This window comes from Maniola jurtina, chromosome 4 (assembly GCF_905333055.1).
Source record: "Maniola jurtina chromosome 4, ilManJurt1.1, whole genome shotgun sequence".
NCBI lineage: Eukaryota > Metazoa > Arthropoda > Insecta > Lepidoptera > Nymphalidae > Maniola > Maniola jurtina.
Genome location: NC_060032.1, coordinates 14,037,604 through 14,057,047, shown reverse-complemented (window position 1 = coordinate 14,057,047; position 19,444 = coordinate 14,037,604). Strand labels below are relative to the sequence as shown.

The 19,444-nt window shown below is 36.3% G+C and overlaps 2 protein-coding genes across 2 annotated transcripts; one reads left to right on the top strand and one right to left on the bottom strand.

Moving 5' to 3' along the window:
• Nucleotides 1-47: 47 nt before the first annotated feature.
• On the bottom strand, nt 48-9,521 carry LOC123864142 (phosphoglycerate kinase). The gene is made up of 10 exons (XM_045904414.1): nt 9,276-9,521; nt 8,997-9,200; nt 8,211-8,437; nt 7,389-7,506; nt 6,806-6,944; nt 5,434-5,568; nt 4,236-4,357; nt 3,666-3,766; nt 3,025-3,123; nt 48-90 (listed from the first exon to the last, which is right to left on the bottom strand). The coding sequence occupies exons 1-10, from the start codon at nt 9,335-9,337 to the stop codon at nt 50-52; spliced, it is 1,248 nt and encodes a 415-aa protein (XP_045760370.1). The 5' UTR covers nt 9,338-9,521; the 3' UTR covers nt 48-49.
• A 457-nt stretch (nt 9,522-9,978) lies between these two features.
• LOC123864252 (WD repeat-containing protein 5) lies at nt 9,979-18,806 on the top strand. Its single transcript, XM_045904549.1, has 8 exons — nt 9,979-10,360; nt 10,487-10,583; nt 11,681-11,826; nt 14,793-14,937; nt 15,640-15,742; nt 16,601-16,832; nt 17,770-17,967; nt 18,781-18,806. Exons 1-7 carry the CDS (start codon nt 10,232-10,234, stop codon nt 17,956-17,958), a joined length of 1,041 nt encoding a protein of 346 aa, XP_045760505.1. The 5' UTR covers nt 9,979-10,231; the 3' UTR covers nt 17,959-17,967; nt 18,781-18,806.
• The last annotated feature ends 638 nt before the right edge of the window (nt 18,807-19,444 follow it).

Here is a 19,444-nt window from a genome sequence, read left to right as displayed (position 1 = left end):
GAAATATTATACTAAGAACAATTTGTAATCTCGCTTATTTATTTGCATATTATGCGTCGGATAAAGCTGCTACGCCAGGAAGCACTTTACCTGTAAATAATAATAATATGATATTTAGTATTTGACAACATTACGTAGTAACATTACGTATTAGTACAAATACATACGACTACATGTATGCAATGCCGTCGATTCTGATGTCTTTCTCTAAATTTAGAGTATCTGAGTCTTTTTTTTTTGTATAGGTACTGCTTTTTAACCGACTTCCAAAAAAGGAGAAGGTTCTCAATTCGTCGGATTCTTTTTTTTTTATGTATGTTCCCCGATTACTCAAAGACCCCTGGACCGATTTGGATTTTTTTTTGTTTGAAAGGGTATACTGTGCAGGTGGTCCCATATAAATTTGGTGAAGATCTGATGAATATCTTCGGAGATGGAGAACAGAACTCCTCAATGGATAAGAGCAAATTACTCGCGATCAGTGTAATAGCTTAGTAAACAGTAGGGTTTTGACTGGGCATAGTATATTATAGTACAGTGGGGCCACTAAAAATTGTGAAATAAAAAAATTTCAAAAGAAAAATAAAACCGACTTCAAAAACCACAAACACAAAAAAGTTAAAAATAAGTTTTTTTTAGCTACACGTGTAATGTACCTAGGTATGAAGTCGGGCGAGCTTCACTCTTCGATTTCTAATTTTGTTTTAATATGCTCGCTCGACTTCATACCTAGGTACATCACACGTGTAGCTAAACAAAACTTATTTTTTACTTTTTAGTGTTTGTGGTTTTTGAAGTCGGTTTTATTTTTCTTTTGAATTTTTTTTTGTGTACAGACAGACGGACAGCGGAAGGTTAATAGGGTACCGTTGGCACCCTCCGGGTACGGAACCCTAAACACCGACTTCTTTTATTTCCATTTGAGGTACAAAACATCGGATACAGTTTTCAACTCTTGAAAACAACATAGGTAATAAATATTCATTTCAATAATTTCAAAGGCAAAATTGAGTGCAATTTCGTGCATACGGCTCGCAATCAACGCCGCATTGTACGGCTAACGGCGTCGCAATATTTATGATTATCGCCTTTGCGGACTTTCCGTCGATTCGTTATGCTGCAATAATAATTATAGCAATGAAAATATACGCCATTTTAGACTTCTGTACCCGAAGAATGCCAAAGGGACTCTATTATTAATCCTCCACCGTCCGTCCCTGTGATCTGCTTGTCTGTCTGTCTGTCAGCGGACTGTATCTTGTGAATCGTAAAAAAATTGGCGTAGAAAATATTTTTACTGAAGTATTATTTTTTATTTAAAGAGACTGCTCCTCACCGATTGGAAAAACTAATATTTTAATGGATTAACACATTTTCATAAAACTAAAATTTCCGAGTAGGTACCTACATCCGCCCTCAATTATTTTTGATTATTAATTATTTAAAAACGTTGAAATCTGCCTATCCGTTTGAGAGATGCTTTAAACATACCAAAACGGGGTATTATAATATTATGTTATCAATACCGTATCGCGATTCTTGGATCGCAGGTTTTTTTTTTGTATTTTTTATAAAAAATTGCGAGCAACCAAGCAGGCGGGTCACTTGGTGTCAAGTGATTATCACTGTCCATGAACATTTGCAGCACCAGAGAGGTACCACCGATGCGTTGCCGGCCTTTCAGGAATTCGTTGGTCCAATCCTTGAATAAACCCATGATTTCAAGAATATCCGTATATATTGCGATCCTGTCAATACCATCAAAATTTTCTCAAAAAAGGGCCGCAACATCGCATATCATGGTATAATATTGATAGATAGAGATATTTCATCTTTTCGTGTCGAGGGATCAAAAAATCCGTGCACGTATCCGCAATGTTATAACTTTTTGAACGACTCGAGTTTTCATTTCGTATAGCAAGTATGAAAGCGACTTATTGCTCAAAACTTTCCGTTATGATTGTGCAAATTTGTTACGAAAGTTTGGACTTTCGGTGAATTTATAGCAGCTTGCTGTGCATGAATATGATTAAATATCTTTTCCCAAAATTTATTAACTTGCACATCTTCTATACATTTAAAAGGATAGACTATAGATATAGCACATAAGCAAGTAGACTCCTGCGGTAGTGGAGCGGTGCGGGAGGGTGACAGTGGTCACAAGTTGACAAATCACTGAGCTCTCGCGTCACGTCATCACACCCCTCCCGCACCGCTCCACTACCGCAGGAACCTCCTCAGGTATGCGTTATGCCTCTGACTAAAATATCAACAGCTTCAACCGATCGGTCTCGGCACTGGACAATTTGCAAGTGAGTTTTCTCCTAGACTCCCATTGAGAAATAAGTTTTAGAAACACCCTGGCGAAGCGTCAGGTAGTATAAGTACAAAGTGTTGTACATTCGTTCGTCTGGTATGTTCAAAGGGTCAACAAAGACAATGATTCAGAACATTAAGCACAAGGGCTGATCCTTGAGCTACTTGAATTTCAACTAAACAACAAAATGTTTAAAAAAAAATCAAAACAATTCTGTTCAGAAAATATGGTAATGGCGTAAATGGAAAAAATTGGTGTTGGTTTCAGTTCGTATAAAATTGGCGTTGGTTTCAGTTCGCATAAAATTGGTATACACGGTGAAATTTTAGTGGTTTTAGAGCCAAGGCTAAGTGAATCGCCCTAAACAGTACTATCGACTACACTTGTTTTTTTTTTTAGGAAAATAGGCACATTTTTTTTGGATTAAGTATTGGACGGTGGATAAGTAGTGGACGGCGAATACGAGAGGCACGTGACGTCCGCGCTGTTCTGAGACAGAGCAGGATGGAGCGACGCGGTGAAATACTACTACTGGTTCACGAATTTTTCCAAACAATAATTTCTCAATTCCATTTTTGTTTTATTTTAAGACTAGGGTCAATATAATGTTCAAAATGGATAGTACTGCTTAAGGCGATTCACATAGCCACTGCTCTAAAACCACTAAAATTTCACTGTGTTATGCTTGCAGCGGTGGTCAAACTTACCTTCAAGCAATTCAAGAGACGCGCCTCCTCCAGTAGAGACGTGGGACACTTTGTCTTCCGTGCCCCATTTGGCACAACACGTCGCCGTATCGCCACCACCTAATGACAATATAGTATTAGTTTAGTACGAAACCGTACAAAATAATAGAACCAACCAAATGGAGCTTAGAGTGGTTTAAGATTAGCGTTTTTTTTTAAACAGGTGAGCCTATTAAAAATTTGCACTCTATCGATAAAGAATGAATAGATAAAGGCAGATTTTACAATTCATACTCAAATCATTTATTCAAATTGGGTATCATTGATTGTCAATTATGGAATTTGTAAGATAATGATGTGATGGTGATAGTTAACTACGTAAACTTAAAACTTAAAACGAGGGTTCCAAACGCGCCCAGGTCTGAGAAGAGTCCACTACAAACTCATCTGAGTATTATTTACTATCACTACTCCACAAAATCACTTTAACTTAGAACTATCAAAGCTGTCAGGCAACTCATTAGTATCCTAAAGGTTTTGATTCCCTTGTATTGACAGAAACAACAGACAAACAGACAGACAGTCAGATAACGAAGTTATCCTATAAGGGTTCCTTTTTTTCTCTGGAAATAAGGAACCCTAAAAACTGATAATATACATACCAATAATAGTGATAGTCCCGTTGGCAGTTGCCTTCACAACACCGTCCATAATAGCCCGTGTGCCGCCCGCGAACTTCTCGAACTCAAACACTCCAGCTGGTCTGTTAGGAAATATTACGTATGTATAATCGAAAATAAAAGATTCAATAACTGCATTATAATCTATCTATGGAAAAAAGTTAGTCTAGGACTCTCTCTCTTAGTCTCCCATACAAATGACAGAGACAAAACTCAGTGAGCATTCTCCATTTTGAGTCACTAACCAATCAAAATAGGTGCAGTGGCGTGGCACCTATAGTGCGCGATAGGTTAAGATGTCAACCGAGGTGGGGACGCCCTGCACACCCCCCGCGCTAAACCGCTGCAGGAGAGTGCGGGTGACGTGCGGGTAATCCTCCCGCTCCATACCCCGATTACCATCTCAATCTGTTACCTATAGTTGAAAGTAGGAATTCTTTCACGATTTATTAGTATGTTTACAGAGATTACCTTCCACATAGACGCAAACTCAAAAATTCATATTCTTTCTATTTATAATATTAAGTATCGAAGATTGGAGTTACATCTTACCCATTCCATACAATAACTTTAGCTCTCGCAATAGGATCAGCAAAGAGCTCCCTAGATTTAGGTCCAACGTCCAAACCCATCCAGCCTTCAGGAATACCACTTTCAACATCAGCTGTTCCAGCCTTGTAACAAAAAAAAATCCTTTGTTGTTTCAGACACTTTCACAAAATTAACTATACACTGTGGCTTAGTGTGTTGTAAGCAATTTCTAATCTAAATTGGTGGTCTGTCAAAAAAAAAAACTCGCCAAGTGCCAGTCAAACTCGCGCATCGAGGGTTCCATACTAAGGTAGTTTTTCCGACATTAGGTCAGGACGGACAGACAGACTAAAAAGTGGTTCTATTTTTCCGATTGAGGTACGGAACCCTAAAAATCTACTGATCTACCAGTTACTATCATGGCTATTTGGACTATCTGGTCTAACTATACACTCTATCTGCGGAAAGAAGTTAGTATAGTGCTCTCTCTGTTACGTAATCCCATACAAATGATAGAGATAATAAACTACAAGTGTAAATTAAAAATTTATAACACCCCCGACGATCCAAAGTATTTGAGTTTTCCAAAACATCATTTTATGATCATTTTCAAATAAATAATTATGTATTTAGGCAACGTCCATCTTGACAGCTTGACATTTGTCAATTGACATAATATTATGAACCTAACGGTTATCTAACCTTCTTGTCTACAAGAAAACTAGAAAAGAGCTGATAACTCTTAAACGGCTGAACCAATTTTTTTAGATTATAGCTAAGAACACTCTCGATCAAGCCACCTTTCAAACAAAAAAAACTAAATTAAAATCAGTTCATTCGTTTAGGCGCTACGATGCCACAGACAGATACACAGACACACAGATACACAGATACACAGATACACAGACACACAGATACACAGATACACACGTCAAACTTATAACACCCCTCTTTTTGGGTCGGGGGTTAAAAATCACAGTGTACGCTAATCATTTTGAGCCACCATCCAATCACAAACGAAATCTAATTGCATTTTGAATGTTTTTTTTTTAAATTTTGTTGGTGATCAAAATGTGTAATCAGCTCAAAACTCCACCCATGATTTTCTATTATTATGGCCCATAACTATAAGCTTGTTAATTTACTTGTAGATATTCGATAAAAATTATGGTCAATAACAATGCTTTTTAATAATTAATTTATAGAGAGGGGTCATTACCTGGGCATTTTCATCAAACTTGTCAGCCGTTATGAAATCTACAGGCAAGTGAACTTTAACATTATTCTTAACTGCTTTTTCTAGCAATTTGGTAACAATTTTAGCACCCTCAGCATCATACAAAGAGTTGCCAATCTGAAACAAATATAATATCAGAAAGAATGTTTTGTTAACTGAATAAGGTGCAACACACATTTACATAGTTGAGTGAAGTTGAGGTGCAACATATTTTTTTAGCAACAACTCAGCTTTATTTTCCTTACCTTCAATTCAACTTTATTTTATTTGAAATGTGGTTTAATTTATTATAAACAACAAGTGTAAATTAAAAATTTTCAACACCCCCGACAAATCATTTTCAAATAAATAATTATGTATATCTAGGCAACGTCCATCTTGACAGCTTGACATTTGTCAATTGACACTTGAATATTATGAACCTAAGGGTTATCTAACCTTCTTTTCTACAAGAAAACTAGAAAATAGCTGATAACTTTTAAACGGCTGAACCAATTATTTTGGATTATAGCTAAGAACACTCTCGATCAAGCCACCTTTCAAACAAAAAAAAGTAAATTAAAATCGGTTCATTCGTTTAGGCGCTACGATGCCACAGACAGATACACAGATACACAGATACACAGACACACAGATACACAGATACACACGTCAAACTTATAACACCCCTCTTTTTGGGTCGGGGGTTAAAAAAAGAAGAGACTGAAAGGGCGCCCAGTGCCTTGAGTTGTCACCATTTGTACAAAATAGAACTAAGCTGAGCTTGAATATGAAGAAAGATACCTCAGCAGGTTTGGTACTCCACTCCCTACTGTAGTAGCACATTGCACTTTAGTAATTTTATTTTGGTCTTATTCAAATTCACATCTATACTAATAAATAAAATTGAAGTGTCTGCCTGTAATTTCGAAATAACTACCTCATATTAAGCTCATAGGGGTATTTGAACGATACCATAACTGAATCACCCGGTTTTAAAATTTTTGTCTGTCTGTCTGTCTGTCTGTTTGAAAAGGCTGATCTTTGGAACGGCTGAACCGATTTTGACGGGATTTTCACAGACAAATAGAGGATTGACCAGGGTGTAACATAGGTTACTTTTTTAACCGACTTTCAAAAAGGGAGTTGTATTTTTCTACCTATGTACACCGAAATCTCCGAGATTTCTGAACCGTTTTGCGTGATTTCTTTTTTAATCGATAGAGGAATTTTGCTACATTGTTTCATACAAAATTTGGATTCCAACTCCTCAATCCTGATGCTGCAGGGGATCTGACCAATCCACGCGGGCGAAGCTGCGGGCGTCAGCTAGTTCTTAATAAAATTTTATATAAAAAAAAGTAAGTATACTTACTGGCATGCCCTTAGTTTCTTTCAAGAAAGTATAAGCCATACCACCTCCAATTATCATCTCATTGACTTTGTCCAATAAGTTCTCAATAAGAAGGATTTTGTCTGCCACTTTGGCACCACCAAGTATGGCAAGGAATGGCCTGTAATAGAAATAAATTAATTCTTGGTATTTCCAGAGAAAAAAAGGTCTGTCAGTCTGTGTGTCTGTCTGTCTTTCCTGTCTATCAAGACCTGCCAAAGGAATCAAAACCTATAGGGTACTTCCCAATGACCTAGAACCTGTCAAATTTCATTAAAATAGGCACGTATGTCATGTCAATAATGTATCATAGCACAAGTAAAGGAAACATTCTGAAAACTGTAAACTCATGGTTACATCACAAAAAAAAAAATCTTGTACAATGGTACAGAACCTTTGTGAGCAAATCCAACTCACACTTGACTGGTCTTTTATTTGTTACATGAGGTATATACAGGCTTACAGCTAAGAGGAATATAAATCTTGGATTAAATCCATACTAAAATTATTTCATTATTAAATAATTTAATTTGAATATTCAACAATATGATTTGAACATTTTTACCTTTCTGGTTCATGAAGCGCTTTGGCAAAGTACTGAAGCTCCTTTTTGAGTAAAAATCCACTGGCTCTTTGCTCGAAACCCTCACCCATCATAGAGCTATGAGCTCTGTGGGCTGTGCCTGAAGCAATATTCATAATACATATTCTTTTGGATTCATATATAAACAATTTAAACTTCATAATGTAGAAATTCTTTGATTTAACATGTTTATCAGTAGTGACCCATACAGTAACTATTGTACTTATAAAATTATTATCAGACAGATTTGTAACTAGAATAACAACATTAAGGCTAAAGAGTCTAGCAAAATACTAAACTATCATATTATATGCTGCAGAGAAAATATACTATACTAGATGTTTTCCGTGTGGATTTAGGTTTTGAAAATTCCATGGGAGCTCTTGGATTTTCCAGGATAAAAAGTAGCTTTTGTCCTTTCCCAAGATGTAAACTAACTCTGTACTAAATTTCATCAAAATCAGTTAAACTGTTGGACTGTCAAAAGCTAGCCGACAGACAGACAGACACACTTTTGCATTTTTGATATTGGAATGGATAAGTATGGATATGCACTATTTTATTGAGTTTATCATTATTGATGCCTTATAAAAATTTATGAATAGAATAGAATAGATTTTTATTCAAATAAACTTTTACAAGTGCTTTTGAATCGTCAAATAATTTACCAGTGGTTCGGAATGCTGTACCAGTGGTAAATTCAAGTATATGATTCAAACATTCTTCTATATTCTAGAGAGTCATCTACTTTTAGTTTTTAGTAAAGTTGGGCATATTATAATGCAATAATTAAAAATATCTTACCAAAAGCATCGTTAATGTAAACATCTCCTAGCTTCCTCAGGCTAGCCCTGAAGGCCTTAACTTTCTCAGGATCTGCCTTAACCTTGGCTCCATTTATATCAACTCCTTTGCCTTCCTCTTCAATGTGAAAGCGCAAGTTTTCCAGTAATATGATAGTTCCTACTGGTGGGTCTGCACAGGCCGCTTCTATTTCTGGTCCCACACAGTCAGGAAGGAATATTACGTCTCTAAAATATTTGTATTCAGATTCAATGAAAAGTGAATTAAACATAAGCATGAATAAGTGTATAAATTGATTGAATCCCAGCAAAGAATAAGTAAGAAAATAGAAGATGTCATATTTACACATCACAGTAAAAGTAAAACATATAAGACACATCTGCTTATAGTTGCCACTGATTGCAGATTATTGCAGGGGAAAAAAGGAGTTGCTATAGAATGAGTCACCATCAATTTCATTTAAAGGCGGTAGAAGAGCTGGTCCTGAAACCCTAGTTAAAATTTCACAGCAAGAAAATCAACTTTTTTTTAAATTACATAAGTAGGTACTTACATCAAATTGATGGTGACTCATCCTATAATGGAGCAGGGAAAAAATTATGCACTTTACTTACTTCGAGGATTTTTACGAATTGAACCATATGTAGATATAATTTGTTTGTTGCAGTATAATATGATAACAGAATTTCACTACGAAAAATTTTAAGAATCAAAAGTAAATCTGAATAAAGAGAATTCTGTACTGTATGTTTAATTTATAAATGAAACATAATATAGTACCTTTACCTATTTAATAACTTTATAAGCTCATGAGAGACCGGCTTAAGCGTGTATTTTTTATTTGCTCGACCATCCGGTCTTCCGAGATGCGACATCAGAACCACAGATTTGGCACCCTTGTCCAGTGCATATTTAACTGTATCCAGGGCAGCTACTATGCGTTGGTTGTTGGTGATTACTCCTTCTTTTAGAGGTACGTTGAAATCCACTCTAAAAATATAAAAGATTTTTGAGAGACTTGCGACATATTCTTTGAGTTTTATTAAAACTTTAAATTAAACTTACCTCATCAATACCCGTTTCCCACCCAAGTTAAGGGCATCAATACTGAGTTTATTGAGAGCCATACTTTATTTATTATGCTCAGTTATTAGGAAAAACAATTTAATTTATAAAATCGGCGAGAAGGAACTGTTGGAAATGTAATTTTTTTACGTTTTCGGCTTTTCTGATTTTCACTGACAAAATTGAAATTGACCTTGTAGTGTCAAAAGGGTCAACCGGTCAAACTTTCTTGCCATACTTAAAAAATATGATAGTCTTGAATTATCGACAGCTCGACTACACTCTCGTCAGAGTGAACTTAACTAGATTGAGGGAACTCCGGGTTTGATCCTAAATCGACGTTAGGTCAGTGACGCAAAATCAAAGGAAAACAGGGCTACTTTAGGGCTGCCTGCCTCAAAACATTTGACACCTGCCAATCCACACATCGCTTGTGACAAACGGCATGCAAGCGTGTGACTTGCCATTTGTTCTTTGCCGCAAGCATCTGGCGCCGGCTTTCGGGTGTAAAATAAGCTTTCACCACACAGCAGACTACAAAGTAGATTCAGCACAGTTAGTATTATTATACCTCAACTTGCGCGGGCTCACAAATTAATACGCGGGCTAACATAAGGCTACATGTACCATATAGATGCACCATTACAACGGCAACCATAAATAATAAATGACGTCATGCTGGTAGGCGGAGGCAAATGAGAGGAACGCGGAGGGAATTTTTTGTCGAATTGCTAGGTTGGTAACACTGTTCGTTCTTCGCGAAATGCACGCATTGAGACGCTCGGATTTAGAATGTTACTTGAAAATCTACGTTGAATTAAATGAAACTTTGTTAGTGAGTGACAAGTGCTGTGATTACTCTTCCGAAAAGTTGTATTTAGGTTCGCCTCCAGTGAGTATTAGTGACTGTTTTGGGTGACCAACAAAGTTACGAGAAGTGCGTCGAAAGTTGAAACATGGTGCCGCTAGGACCCGGGCCTGGCCATCCTACCGCACACCAAACTCACGGCGGGCCATCTACTAATTTATCCGGTTCAAATTCGTTATCACAAAGTTCCTCTCAGTCTAACAAGTCGTCAGTAGCGGTAAGTATTTCACAGCATTGCCTAATATTATGCCGTTTTGCATCAATCTGGCGGCTCGCACATGTTTATGTAACTTGTAGTTTGGAGCACGTGCGATTTGGCGCTAATTTTGATAATGATTTTCAGAAGCCGAACTACACATTAAAGTTCACACTCGCGGGGCACACGAAGGCTGTGTCGTCGGTTAAATTCAGCCCAAATGGAGAATGGCTTGCGAGCTCCTGTGAGTATAAATAGCATATTACATAGCAAGCAGGCCATTGTGTTGTTTTTAAACCCTCTCATACCATATCAAAGGTTTTGTTCAAATAAAAATAGACTGCTAAAATCATAACCCTTCCTTTCGGCTTTTCTGTAGTCTGGTAAAATAAAAATACATATCTGCATAAGATGGAGACAAAGTTAAATCCTACATAGCATTCTGACCTTTTCTACCAGATAGCATTGTTTAATAATAGTAACTATGGCAAGGTGTAAAAATATTCTTTTGTGCTGCTCAAGTGTAATTGAATAATTTATTCTGTAATTATGTATCTACTAATTCTTTAAAATACAAACTCATTTAATTTTAGTAAAAGTAGTCTATATCTAGTCTTATTTGCATAAAGTAGCTGTTATTGCTTATTTTTTGAATTGATTGAGAATCTAGCTGTGACAGACACCTTTTTTTTGATAATTTGGCTTAAATGTTGCAATGGTATGACCTAAAAAGTTAAAAATTGACAATTGATTTACATATTGTTTGTATGTATGTGACCTAATACAATATTTGGATTTGAAATTTTGTTATAAGACATAGTTAGTTATTCAAACTATTAACGGAGTTACACTTATTTACACCAGTGAAGTGATAATAAGCTAGCTATATTACCGCTAAGTTGAACCCATAATGTTACATAGTTGACACTCATAACACTACTTTTAGGCATGCCTTAATGGAATAGTTTTTATTAGTGCTGAATAACCAGAATGCCATGATAAAGTACTAATTAGAAACTTAATTGAACAGTTTGTTTTGTATATTTTATCTTAAGTTACAAGTGTGTTTAAATAATTTTAAGTACATAATTTTAAAAATCCTAAAAAAATAAAGCCCTAAAAAGTTAAGCAGGCTTAAAATCAACATGATTTTAGGTCAACGGGAAGAACCCTATAGGGTTTAATACCTTTGATGAGTCTTGACAGACATGACCAGACAGATAGACAAAGAAAAATAATCCTGTGCGGGTTCCATTTTTCTCTAGAGATATAGAACCCTGAAAACAGTTATAACACCTCAGATAGACAAACATCATCAAAAAAGTTTGTATTCATTTTCAGCTGCTGACAAACTCATTAAAGTGTGGGGAGCTTATGATGGCAAATTTGAGAAGACTATATCCGGACACAAGATGGGCATCAGTGACGTTGCATGGTCCTCCGACAGCCGGCTGATTGTCAGTGCTAGTGATGACAAAACTTTAAAGGTATAGCTTTGAATGTAATCATTAATATATAAAAATAAAGATTCCGAAGAATTGATAACCTCCTCGAAGTTGGTTAAAAATACACTGGTTCTCTACTTAGTTAAACTGATGAAACCAGATGTAGGAAACACAAACAATGTATTTTTTTCATTACCGGCATTTTGCTGATTTTTGTCCACATAAGTGTTTAATTCAACTGTGCCCGTTGCATTATTTTCTTCAACGTCAGCCAGAGTGAGAGTGGGGGAACTCTCTGTTTGATCTTGAATCAACTATATTAGGCTATGGTAACATGAAATTATAGGAAAATAAATAAAAAATAAAAATAAAATCCTTTACTTCGACCATAAAATTAATCATAATTGTTAGTAATAACACACCTTAAAACTAATGTTAGTGATCTTATACTTATCTAATTACTTAATCCTATCTAAGACGAAGAAATAGGGTTACATCTTTAAATTTAGTAGTACACTAGCTGATGCCCGCAGCTTCGCCCGCGTGGATTGGTCAGATCCCCTGCAGCATCAGGATTGAGGAGTTGGACTCCAATTTTTTTATGAAACAATGTCGCAAAGTTCCTCTATCGATTAAAAAAGAAATGACGCAAATCGGTTCAGAAATCTCGGAGATTTCGGTGTACATAGGTAGAAAAACACAACTCCCTTTTTGAAAGTCGGTTAAAAAAGTAGCCTATGTTACTCCCTGGTCAATTCTCTACTTGTCGGTGAAAATCCCGTCAAAATCGGTTCAGCCGTTCCCAAGATTAGCCTTTTCAAACAGACAGACAGACAGACAGACAGACAAAAATTTAAAAAACGTGTGATTCGGTTATAGTATCGTTCAAATAACCATATGACCTTAATATGCGGTAGTTATTTCGAAATTACAGACAGACACTCCAATTTTATTTATTAGTATAGATTACAAACATTTGGCGCCTGCCAGGGATGTTTTGTTAGGAGTTCCCTAATTAATGCGAACTGTGCTGTCTGTTATCTACTTATTTTATTTAACGCTGTGGCTTATGTAAGCTGTTGACATCATATTTTCAGTACTGAAAAAGTGTGACTTTTGCATTTTTCGACACTGATTTGTACTAGTAGGTAATTAGCTTATTTTTTCATTTCCTAGCATGTTTCCTTTATTTAATCTAAGTCTTTTAAAACAATATTTGACAGGCTTGAGGGTTTTTAAAGGTTTGCATAACATTATCATAAAATGTGAATTTTTTACTAAGTCTTAGTTACGTTTTAGTAACCTTGATAAGTTATGTTTTGGTTATGTTAAGGGTATTTTAATGAGATATAATAATAGTTAAAGTAAATTACTAAAATAGAAAATAGTATATATTATAAAAATGATTTGAAAAGAACAAAGGCCTGTTTTATAAAGGTGTAATTTTGTAACTAACCTTCACTAGCATTTGCCTGAAACTTTGTTCGTGTGATATAATTTATGGTCTAATAATAGCACTGGGTATAATGTGAATCTCACTATCAAAAGAATTTTTGAAATTGAATGAGTAGTTTCGGAATTACCTCCTACATTCAAACTTTAGTGTAGAAGAACAAAGGCCTGTTTCCTAAATGTGTAAATATAAACTATTCTTAACTTATCGATACAAAAACTGACCGATTTGCATAAAAAGTGATAAGATATCCTTGAAGAAACCAACATGCCCTGACTCACTTTTTAGGGTTCTCTAAAAGGGAATCGAAGGATGTCAATTGGATTATGCCTATTACTATGCCTCCGCTATCCGTCCTTCTGTCTGTCCATCTGTCCGTCCATCTGTGTGTCAGTGAGCTGTATCTTGTGAGCCGTAATAGTCAGAGTTAAAATTTTTATAGAATGTCTATTTCTGGTGCCACTACAACAACAAACAATAAAAATTTCCATAATGAAAATGAAAAAAAATAACATGATATTTTTTGAACAATGGCACCATATCATTACCATTGATATAGAATTAGTATATCACTGGATGGTACAGAACACTTCGTGTGCGAGCCCGACTCGCACTTGACCGATTCTTATAAATACCATTTTTTGATGATCATTACAACAATCTAGTGAAAAAGGGCTAATTTAAATAATTATGCCTTTAGTTACAGTACTGATAGTATGCATCTTAGTATACTGGTTAATGGGTCAGGTCAAAAATATCTTGAGTTATTTCTCACGGCAATTGAACTCTATTATCTCTATACATATAAGATAATTCAGTGTGCTCTGATTAGGATGTTTACATCTAGGGCAACTGATAAGCGTCTAAAGATAACATCCTACTTGATATATTAACACCTTACTAGATAAGGCCAGAAATATGTAAATTTTCAATGAATAATAACAAATAAGCTTTTTATGTAGTTAAGCTGAAAACAATCAAATATTGATGTCAATATTTTGTACTGTAATTGTTGGTTAAAATAAAATCTCTGTTCTGTGGCTACAGCTACTAGCTGAGTTAGCAATCAAGGGCTAACATATCACACTAATATTATAAAGGCGAAAGTTTGTATGTGTGTGTGTGTGTGTGTGTATGTTTGTTACTCCTTCACGCAAAAACCACTGGACGGATTTGGCTGAAATTCGAAATGGAGATGGATAATATCCTGAATTAGCACATTTTTATCCCGGAAAACCAAAGAGTTCCCACGGGATTTCGAAAAACCTAAATTCACGCGGACAAAGTCGCGGGCGTCAGCTAGTCATTGAATAAAAAAAGAGGTTTATTATTCCATGTACAAATTTTCACGAATTGTTCAACGTTTGTCTGATACAAACCACTAAGGTCTGGAACAAGTGTCCGTGTTTGCTGCCACATAGTAACTTAGGTAACTTCAAGGCAGAGTGAATAGGCATCTTCTAGGCTCCAATTTAGACCTCATCATTGCTTTCATTAGCCATAATTGTCATCAAGCGTAAGTCTATGTTGCATTAAAAAAAACTTTTATTTCTAGGTCTGGGAGTTAAGTTCTGGCAAATGTTTGAAGACGCTGAAAGGTCACAGTAACTACGTGTTTTGTTGCAATTTCAACCCACAGAGTAATCTTATAGTATCTGGAAGTTTTGATGAAAGCGTTCGAATATGGGATGTACGAACAGGTAAATAATATCTTAAATATACTAATATTAAAAAATGAAAAATGGCATTGAAACAATGCATTTTTATCTGCACTTATGCAGTCACATTTTCAGTTTGTACTTCTACGCCGTTAATATTGCCAGTTTTGTAGAGTGGTACCCAAAGCACACAATGCATATTCTTTCTTTTTCTTTTTTGAAAAAAAGAATATTAACCATGCTAATCATGACTAATACTCCCCTTTCCGATCCAATTAGCGTAAAGCTTGTGCCAGGAGTGGGTACGACAATAGTGCAACAGATGGGGTTTGAAACGCCGACCTTTCGGAATTCAGTCCGCTCCTCAACCGTTGAGCTATGGAGGCTCTAAGCCCCATATTAATACCTTTTTGTGATAAAAATAGTGAGCAATCAAGCAGGCAGGTCACCTGATGTCAAGAAATCACCGCCGACCATGAGCAATTGCAACAACAGAGGAACTGTGGATGCATTGTCGGTCTTACAGAAGTTTGTTGATCCGCCCCTTGAAATCCCCATTAAAATTGAGTGGGAATATTGCCTAAGGGAGTTGGTTATGGTTATACATTTTGCCTGTGACTTGTGACCTGTGTCATCATTTTATGAGAAATTGAGGCTTTAACTATCATCAGTTTCATTTTTTTTTTTGATAATTCATCCCAAACAGGTAGATCAAAACTAAGTTTCAAACTGTATTGGTTGCAGGTAAATGTTTGAAAACGTTACCAGCACATTCAGATCCAGTATCAGCGGTGCATTTCAACAGAGACGGAAGCCTCATTGTATCCTCAAGTTATGATGGTCTATGGTGAGTTGTTAAATCATTAATAAATTGTTTTTTTTTTTTTTTTATTGAAGTGAAAATTTCTTTAGGTTCATTGGGTAGTTTTGGGATGGGTAAAAACTTTGGGGTCGCGTCACACACATGCTTATGTTAATAGCCCTCGAAGTGCCGATAGACGCGAAATCTAAACTGTTAGTTGGTGTAGTTTACAAATTATGAAATTTAAATTTTCGAACCTAAAATTAATTTCAGTTAACACTCCTGGTAGCAATTCCCACGGACTGCCAATTATTATATAGTTAAGTTGATTGTTATAAAAAATTAAATCGGTCATTGCTATAACTCGGTCGCGCTAAGTTTGCACCTCGCTGGAATGCGGCGCCTCCCCCACTTACCCACTCACCTCCCCGCGGTCGTCTTGTCGCGTCAGTACGGTTCGCACACCGTACCTAAACGTCAGTGTGACGTAATCGACGCGAGGTGCAAACTTAGCTTAACCAAGCAGTAGCTTGTGCAGCCAAAAGTAAAATAAATGAATGGACAGATGAATGGCATTTGAATTACATCTCTTTTTCCTGATTGCCAAATTTGATGCTACATCATTATCTCAGTAATTCTTTTGATTGGCCACATAGATGAATAACTTCAAATAAATCTGTGGCATCGTAGCTCCTAAACTAATGAACCAATTTTAATTTAGTTTTTTTTTGTTTGAAAGGTGGCTTGATCGAGAGAAAAGAATGAGAAACGAAATTATGAAAACGAAAGAATGCAAGAAAATTGGTTTAGCTGTTTGAAAGTTATCAGCTCTTTTCCAGTTACTGTAACCTTCACTTTTTGGGGGTGTTATATATTTTTAATTAACACTTGTGTCTATTTTAGTCGAATCTGGGACACAGCCTCCGGACAGTGCCTAAAAACACTCATAGACGACGACAACCCACCAGTGTCCTTTGTAAAGTTCTCTCCCAACGGCAAGTACATCCTCGCTGCTACTCTGGACAACACATTGAAGCTCTGGGACTACAGCAGAGGCAAATGTCTCAAGACGTACACAGGGCACAAGAACGAAAAGTATTGCATTTTCGCCAATTTCAGCGTCACTGGTGGAAAGGTAATATTAATAAAAGTATTTAATTTCTTATGAGAGCTAAGTTATTATTTAGAGTACGAAAATTCACAGAGCGATTTTTCCGCAGAATTCTGTGAGATACAGAAAGTGTATGAAGCGGTACGCCCGTTTTTTTCGTGAGCGCGTGCGGCTTCATATAATATTTCATAGAATTCTGTGAGAAAAATCGTGCGGTGAAAATTTGCAGTGCGGATTTACTCTAAGGTTGAAATCTATAGAGCACACTTTGACTTTGCGTAGACTTAAGTTTCAGTTAAAACGTGACAGATTTATACCAGCGGCATGGCGCGGTTTTAACTGTGTCTTAAGTCTGAACAAAGTCAAAGTGCACTCTATAAATCTCGACCTAAGAACCCATTTTAAACCATAAGTGGTTAGCTGCAAGCTGAGAATAACACTTATAATAATTTTTATTTTTATACATTTTCTAACACAATTACTATCTTCACTTTTTGATGCTGTAGTTGAGTGACCTGTATTGTGAATCGTCATTACAAAACCTAACAATATTTTCATATAATTTTAAACTGATATTACGCGTCTATTGATATGACAGTTGGCACATAAAGCAAAATACATGGCAAGTCCTGTTTCAGATTGTATGCATAATACATTCCATTGAGTAAGTCCCCTTTATTGGAAGTTGCCATATGCATTTACCCACTTCCAAAGTACTAGCCCAGTTGGTCACAATTATTGTTTGTTAATTTCACATAATTTTTTTTACGAAAAATGTTCCAACCCACAATCAAGTCATAATTGAGGTATACAGCTGAGCGTTTACCGTAAAATAACGTGTCGCATCACAAAGATATAATTCTCCTTTATGATTTGTCTTCTGATTTCTTGAGCTCCATTTACTTTAATATCCAGCTACATATATATTTTCATGTGATACAAATTGTACTTTATTCAACAGTGGATAGTATCGGGCTCAGAGGACAACCTGGTGTACATATGGAACCTGCAGTCGAAAGAGATAGTACAGCGGCTGTCCGGCCACACCGACACAGTGCTGTGCACGGCGTGCCACCCCACCGAGAACATCATCGCGTCCGCGGCGCTCGAAAACGACAAGACCATAAAGCTCTGGAAGAGTGACACGTAATACTGATTGGTAGGTTTGTATATTTTGGCATCGTCAAGGTCTGCATCCGTACGTAGTCGAAATTCCTCGAATACGTACGAAACGATTTGCTTCCTCTTTCCTAATTTGAACCGCTAGGATATGGAACGCCCTTCCGGCGTCAGTTTTCCCTTCCACCTATAATATGGGTACTTTCAAGTCAAGAGTGAATAGGCAACTTCTAGGCAAGCGCGCTCCATCTTAGGCTGCATCATCACTTGCTAGCAGGTCTGATTGCAGCCAAGCGCTAGTCTATAATTTAAAAAAAAAAAAAAAATATCTGTTATTAGCTGTTGCCCGCGACTTTGTCCGCGTGGGGTTAGGTCATTACTATTACTAAGCCTGCGTTGTCAGTCCGTCCGTCGGTCAGTAGGCTGTATCTCGTGAACCGTTAATAAGTAGAGCGTTGAAATTTTCTCATAACGTATATTGCCGGCGTAACAACAAATAATAAAAAATTTAAAAATGGTCACCATGAAAATTAAAAAGAGCTATTTCACAGATACACCTTGTACAGATGTGTGTAAATGTGGTCACTTGAGCGACAACATTTTATTTGTGACCTGTCATCTATATTAATATAGATCAATGGTTGTATGGGAAGGAAGTGCTAAGTCGCTTTCTAGGGGTGTTACTCAATGATACGCGATTGTATGAATTAACTTTAAATAATTTTTAAAGCAGTTTTACCTTACATTTTAATTTGCACATTGTTAGTTGACCTGTATAAGGTGTTTCTAAATGTTTACTTTACGAGAAAAAAATGAAAAGAATACATAATTATATTATTTTGGTTTGTTCCAGGAAACACACGCACAGACAGCGTTTTACAAAAAAAAAAATTGGCTCCATATTGAGAGCCTTGGCCTTTGGCTTTGTGAATACATAGTTTTACTTAAGGTTTACTTAGTGTAACAGACAGTCAGACGAAATGTTATTTCATATCTAAAGATACACTTAATCAATCAACCTTTGAATGTGTGATTTTTTCCTTTCTTTGTTATTACTATATTAGGGCCATAGCAGACGCGATGCTTTTAGCAACGGCGATTTCGTGACAACTTTCTGTGTTCAATCGCTGCATTACAATCGCGCGATTCAGCGATTGTTTCGATGCTGCATCGCGTTTGATGATTTTCTGCTTTCGATCGCTGTATAAATGAAATCGACTTGATCGCTGCGACTGGAGATTGTATGTGCGCGGAGTGGAGCAAACTGCGAAAAGCAAGTGAATCGCCGATCGCTGATGCTGAAAGCATCGGGTCTGTTATGGCCCTTACATATTTTTGTAACTGGCGTGCAAATGAAAGGTGGAGAAAGTGTGTTGCCTTTTTGTTTTTAGTTTATATTAAGTTATAAGGATCCTAAAGAATTAAAAAAGCTTAAGAATAACTTGTTGGATGCAATTAAAAATTTAGTAGTTATTATTGTTGTTTTCTTGTACATTCCTAAAAAGTGTTTATTTACC

What these genes read in the sequence shown, in the direction of transcription:
- LOC123864142 (XM_045904414.1), bottom strand. Translation starts at nt 9,337, where the DNA reads ATGGCTCTCAATAAACTCAGTATTGATGCCCTTAACTTGGGTGGGAAA. An exon ending in GGGAAACGGGTATTGATGAG is followed by an intron (nt 9,201 to 9,275) that starts GTAAGTTTAATT and finishes TTATATTTTTAG; the next exon opens with AGTGGATTTCAACGTACCTC. An exon ending in AAAGTTATTGTATGGAATGG is followed by an intron (nt 3,767 to 4,235) that starts GTAAGATGTAAC and finishes ATTTCCTAACAG; the next exon opens with ACCAGCTGGAGTGTTTGAGT.
- LOC123864252 (XM_045904549.1), top strand. Translation starts at nt 10,232, where the DNA reads ATGGTGCCGCTAGGACCCGGGCCTGGCCATCCTACCGCACACCAAACT. An exon ending in CTAACAAGTCGTCAGTAGCG is followed by an intron (nt 10,361 to 10,486) that starts GTAAGTATTTCA and finishes AATGATTTTCAG; the next exon opens with AAGCCGAACTACACATTAAA. An exon ending in GTGATGACAAAACTTTAAAG is followed by an intron (nt 11,827 to 14,792) that starts GTATAGCTTTGA and finishes TTTTATTTCTAG; the next exon opens with GTCTGGGAGTTAAGTTCTGG.